The 5794-nt window shown below is 41.0% G+C and overlaps 1 protein-coding gene across 1 annotated transcript in view; it reads left to right on the top strand.

Annotated features, from left to right (window-relative positions):
• Positions 1-4991, top strand: part of wdr13 (WD repeat domain 13) — a gene marked incomplete at its 5' end in the record, with an annotated part of 11468 nt that extends 6477 nt beyond the window's left edge. The window contains 4 exon segments of the mRNA XM_014010969.1: positions 2947-3127; positions 3324-3465; positions 3563-3681; positions 4150-4991. Coding sequence (XP_013866423.1) covers positions 2947-3127; positions 3324-3465; positions 3563-3681; positions 4150-4334 — 627 coding nt within the window.
• Positions 4992-5794: the final 803 nt, after the last annotated feature.

The raw sequence follows: 5794 nt of genomic DNA, 5'->3' as shown, positions 1-5794 counted from the left end.
ACTGTGCATCGTTCAACTATTCAGCACACTTTACACAAGGTGAAGATGTATGTGAGAGTGATGCAGAGGAAGACTTTTCTCCGCCCACATCACAAACAGAGCTGCTTGAGGTATGCTAAAGCACATTTGGACAAGCCAGCTTCATTTTGGAATAAGGTGCTGTGGACTGATGAAACTAAAATAGAGTTATTTGGGCAGAACAAGGGATGTTATGCATGGAGGAAAATAATACAGCACTCCAAGAAAAACACCTGCTACCTACAGTGAAATTTGGTGGTGGTTCCATCATGCTGTGGGGCTGTGTGGCCAGTACAGGGACTGGGAATCTTGTTAAATTTGATGGACGCATGGATTCCAATCAAGATCAGCAGATTCTGGAGACCAATGTCCAGGAATCAGTGACAAAGCTGAAGCTGCTGAAGCCGGGGCTGCATCTTCCTACAAGACAACCACCCTAAACACTGCTCAAAATCTACTRAGGYMTTCATGCATAGGAACAAGTACAATGTTCTGGAATGGACATCTCAGTCCCCAGACCTGAATTTTATTGAAAATCTGTGGTGTCACTTAAAGAGAGTTGTCCATTCTCAGAAACCATCAAACCTGAATGAACTAGAGATGTTTTGTAAAGAAGAGTGGTCTAAAATACCTTCAGCCACAATCCAGACTCTCATTAGAAGCTATAGGAAGTGTTTAGAGGCTGTTATTACTGTGGAAGGAGGATCTACTAAATATTGAGTTAAGGTTGTTATTTTTTTTGGTGCCCAGATTTATGCACCTGCCTAATTTTGTTTAACCACTTATTGCAMACTTTCTGTAAATCATATCAACTTCATTTCACTCCTCAAATATCACTGTATTTGTCCCCTATATGATATATTTAACTGATTTTTTTTTATCCAAACAATCAATGATTTATAAAGGTAAATCAGGAAAATTAACAAGGCTGCCTAAACTTTTGCACCCCACTGTATAATACTTGAAGATACAAAGTTTAGCCTGACAAAAACAATATGAAAGATGGTGACATAAACACTAATGCACTGATRGTTCCTTCACTCTGGACCAGTACACTAATCGAAGTAAATTAACACTCRATGAAGACAAAGATGTGATCAAAGTTAATTAAACTTGTATTGAATTTAAAAAAATAACAATTTCTGTAACTATTCATTTTCTCAGTAAGCACTTTGTGACCTTCAGTAATGATTTGTTTTAACAGTACAATCATTTTAAAAAAGTTTAAAACCTCCCTCTAATTTCTTTGTTTGGATTTACAGGAGCCAGACTTTTTTTCTGTAATTTTTCAAAGTGGTCTTGATCAATATTTCTTCAGACTTTCTGAAGGTCTTTCCAATTCATGCTTTGAACGTTTGCAGTTTGTTTCCCCTCAGTTTTAGTCTCGTTCCTTGTACCTAACCATGAAAGCATTTCGTCCAGTGTGTGCTTAAAATAAATAAAGGGGGGCAGAGTGAAAGATGTAAGAAGTATGAAGTCTTAACAACAGATGAACAGTATCTGAAGGTCATTTCTTTAAACAAAACAATCCATCAAAGACCTGAGAGATGCATCATCCTTTAGTTCATCATCTACTCTGTCAAGTTTTCACTTCATGGCTTTTTTACAATCACTTTGTGAAGCTAAAAAAATCTTTTGTCAAGCTGTTTTTTGTATAAACTCACAAGATGGATCAAAGACAAATGGACTTCTGGAGATGTGTTTTTATTTTTCGTCCAAGTAGCTTTCTTGTATTTTTCTAAAAAAAAAAAAAAAAAAAAAAAGGCAAACAAACTGTGTTGCAGGCTCGTCACAAATACATTAAAGGTTTAGTTTGAAGTCGTTCCTTTGCCAAGTTGTCTATATGTCAACACAACACAGGTTTGAGTTAAACATCATTTATCGGAAAACGACCTGGTACTGAACAAAAAATGTGTGGGGGTGGTGAGCAGTCAAAGTCTATAAAACGACTTTGAAGAACCTCCAGAAAACCTGAAAAAATGAAAATATTGATCCAGACCCTTTTATTAAAAATTCAGACTTCTGAGTAATAGAAAATCACAACAGGAAGTTGTGCATGCACAGAACTATCGTTGCTTTTTGGCGTTATTTTTAAAATCTAGTGCCGTTTATACTGGTGGCCAAGATAAACACGACTAATGTYAGAGGCCTGAGTGCAGCTCTGATTTTACAGTCTAACTTAGTTGCAGTCGTCTAAAAACCTTTTGAATCGGTCCAAACTGTTTGTGCCACAAATATTAAAACTTCTCTGGATGTTTAGTGAGAGAACACACACACACACACACACACACACACACACACACACACACACAAACACCACCTGAAAAATGCCAAAAAACTTGTCCTTCAGTGTTTGCTTTACTGCAGGGCCTCTGCTGTTTTAGTCAACTTTTTATTATTATTGTTGTTGTTGTTATTATTATATTTTTTGCCTTTTTATTGGTTTAGATTTACTCCAAAATGTCAGCTGGCATGAGCACTTTTTTATTTCCACTTGCAAAGGTAATCCCACTCTCTGAACTTAATTCTAACATGTTTTATTTCTTATTCATGTGAGTGCAGTGTACCTCCGACCAGTACATGCAGGGGAAATAACCTCCAGATGGAAGCCTTTTATCTGGTTCTAAATAATGCACGAGCGTGGCGTATACAGCAGACATTTATTCAAATTTCAAATTTAAATGTCAGCATTTGGAAACCAAAAACTAAAGCAGCGAACGTCTTGATGGCTTTTGATTTAACCTTAGGTTTTTTTCGTTGGTGTTTTTTTGCCTTATCCGTGACTTTTTACGCTGCATTAAATCAAACATGAAATCATTTTGTCATGTTTTGTTGAATTTTCGGCGGCAGAACACGGTTTATCAGTTGGCTTCTCAGTGATGCACTGCAGGAATGATGAAGGTCCTCACTCCTGGCTCTGTATTGTAGGTGGGAAACAGCAAGCACCACCTGCAGGTGGTTAACATCTCCACTGGGAAGAAGGTGAAGGGGGGCTCCAGTAAGCTGACAGGCCGCGTGCTGTCTCTCTCCTTTGATGCACCGGGGAGGATCCTGTGGGCTGGCGATGACAGGGGCAGCATCTTTTCCTTCCTCTTCGACATGGCAACAGGTAACAGTTGTCCTCTGAGTGCATCACAAACTCAGTTCAATACAAAAACACTTTATTGATCCCAGAGGGAAGTTAGGTGTTGTAGCTCCTTTAACTAAAGAGTTATTGTAGATGGTGATGCTCATCTGATTTTGTTTTTTACTGAATGAGAGAGAATGCAGCTGATGTGTGTCTGTCGGCTCCTCCCTCCCCTCAGGGAAGCTAACCAAAGCCAAGCGGCTGGTGGTGAGTGAAGGCAGCTCCATCTGCAGCATATCTGCTCGCTCCTGGATCAGCCGGGAGGCCAGAGACCCCTCCCTGCTGGTCAACGCCTGCATCAACAAGCTGCTGCTGTACAGGTTGGTCCGTTAAAGCTGCTCTGTTTAATCATAGTCGTCCTTCCCGAGCGTACGGGCTTTAAAAGACTTTGTTTATTGAGTTTGTTCCCGTCTGCAGGGTGGTGGACAACGAAGGAACTCTGCAGCTGAAGAGAAGCTTCCCCATCCAGCACGGCTCTCAGCACATTCATAGCATTTTCTGCCCCCTCATGTCTTTCAGACAAGGGGCCTGTGTGGGTAAGAGGTTTCTCAGTTCCCACTGTGGTCTCTGTGCGCTCCTTCTGCGCTCTCCTAGCATACCTGCTGGGATATCTGAATCCAAAATGAGACCACGGTGGATTGCTTGCTGCAGGCGAAGCACAGGCAAAAATAGCACGCCGCCGCTGCTTCTGGATTAAAAAAACAGCTCAAATTAGCAATCTTTCAGCAACAAAGCAACCTATTTTATACAGCGTGTTGTACACACGAGAGCAGGAAACAGCAACTCTGCTTCGCCCTGCAGAATAAGACCCTCTCCCTTGGTTTGGCTTTCTTTTTATGTTATGTGAAGTAACAGTTAATTTGAGCTAGATGGCAAAAAAGGAGTAAATTTCATTTTCATTTCAGTATAAATGATGTTCCTTCAGACAGTATGGTGGTGAAGCGGGCTGTTTTAATAGAACACTGATTATTGTTAAATTTGTGTGGTTTCTTCCTGTGCCTCAGTGACTGGCAGCGAGGACACCTGCGTCTACTTCTTCGACGTTGAGCGGAACACCAAGGCCATAGTCAACAAGCTGCAGGGCCACGGAGGGCCCGTTTTAGACGTGAGTTTCAACTGCGACGAGAGTCTGCTGGCGTCTGCCGACTCCACCGGCATGGTCATCGTCTGGAGGCGGGAGCAGAAGTGAGGCGGCCCGCCGACACGAGGCTGCGTATGAGAGGCCTGCTGCTCTTTAACCGTCCAATAAGAATCTGTAGGTTTCCACTGGAATGTAACGGGCTGCTTCAAACGTTTTAATGTCGTGTTCAAGTGCAATCAAATCATCCTGCGTAGGTGATGGAGGATGTCTTAGAAAAGTCACTGGGTGGGTTGTGTGTGTGTGCGTGCGTGCGTGCGCGTCAGTACTCCTACACCTGCAGCTGTTTTTCAGGAGTGATCACTACAACCATGTATGTGTCATGGCTTCCCTCCAGCTAGTGTGGATGTGACTGAATTCATGTGAAGAGGATGCTACATAATCTTAGTGGGGGGGCAACACTTTGTATCACACTGACGTTCCCTCTGGCATAACTCTAGTTCACTATTTATATAACTCTTATTCAAGCAGTGTAATCAAGTGTTGTACAACTGCCTTGTTTGCTCTCTGTTGCCTGTTTGCATTTGAGACCACGTGCATGAAACTGAGCTGCGATTCAGTCAGTAGGCATATCAGACCATTTATCCCAAACGATAAGCGTGTTTATAAGTATGTGTTTGTACGTATTTGTATATGTGTACTCTGGATGCTGTTTGCAGGTTCAAATAATTTATTTAACACAAATAAACTGCTGTCATTGTCAGTTCATTTTGTTTTCATTGACATGTTCATGGTTTCCCATAAATAAGTTGATCCTGCTTGAAGCTGGATAAATAAGCTCTGATGAGATGTTGCATGTCAGGCATTAAGGCCAAGATTATTTTATTATTGTCTTAAACATTTAAAGGACTATTAGCATTGTTGTTGTGGTAGTTTGTATAAAATTTKATCATACTTGTAGATCACTCTTTGAGCAGCCTCAGTTTAGAGAAAAAAAAGTGACAGCACTGATGAGCCAATGGCTAGTCAGACAGTTATAAGGCTAAGGTTGATTTCAATCATAGACTTGAATAAGAACCCTAGACTGAGCCCCACTCATCCTGTCCACTGGTAGCGTCTGTGACCGCATGGAGGAGCAGAAACAGGGCAACAGCCACCATAGAAGCTAATAGATAAACAGCAAGCTGAACCGGATCTGTTTCACAAATTATCTGTCATGTTTTCACAATAAAAGWACAGGGTTCCTCTGCACTCAGGTTCAAAGATGCATCTACAACAGGTAAGATATTATTTGTAACCTTTACTCAGAACCCCACTCTACAAAATGGCCAATATGTGTTCAAGCCTCTTCCACTTTCTTTTRACATGAAAGGGTTACAAAAAACTAATTTGCTGTCAGTAAACTTGCAGCAGAATGCACCTTAGTGTTTTCAGCACACGATCATCACAGAATAAAAGCTGTTTTTTATGTACATTTATTTACCAATTCCTGCCTGTGGCTGACTTTAGGAAACTTTGCTGTTAAACTTCATGGCTTCTTCATACCAGCTGTTTTACTCACACAGATCAGA

This window comes from Austrofundulus limnaeus, unplaced genomic scaffold (assembly GCF_001266775.1).
Source record: "Austrofundulus limnaeus strain Quisiro unplaced genomic scaffold, Austrofundulus_limnaeus-1.0 Scaffold75, whole genome shotgun sequence".
In the NCBI taxonomy this organism is placed as follows: domain Eukaryota; kingdom Metazoa; phylum Chordata; class Actinopteri; order Cyprinodontiformes; family Rivulidae; genus Austrofundulus; species Austrofundulus limnaeus.
The sequence above is the reverse complement of the archived record's forward strand: the minus strand, read 5'-3'. Positions and strand labels throughout refer to the sequence as shown.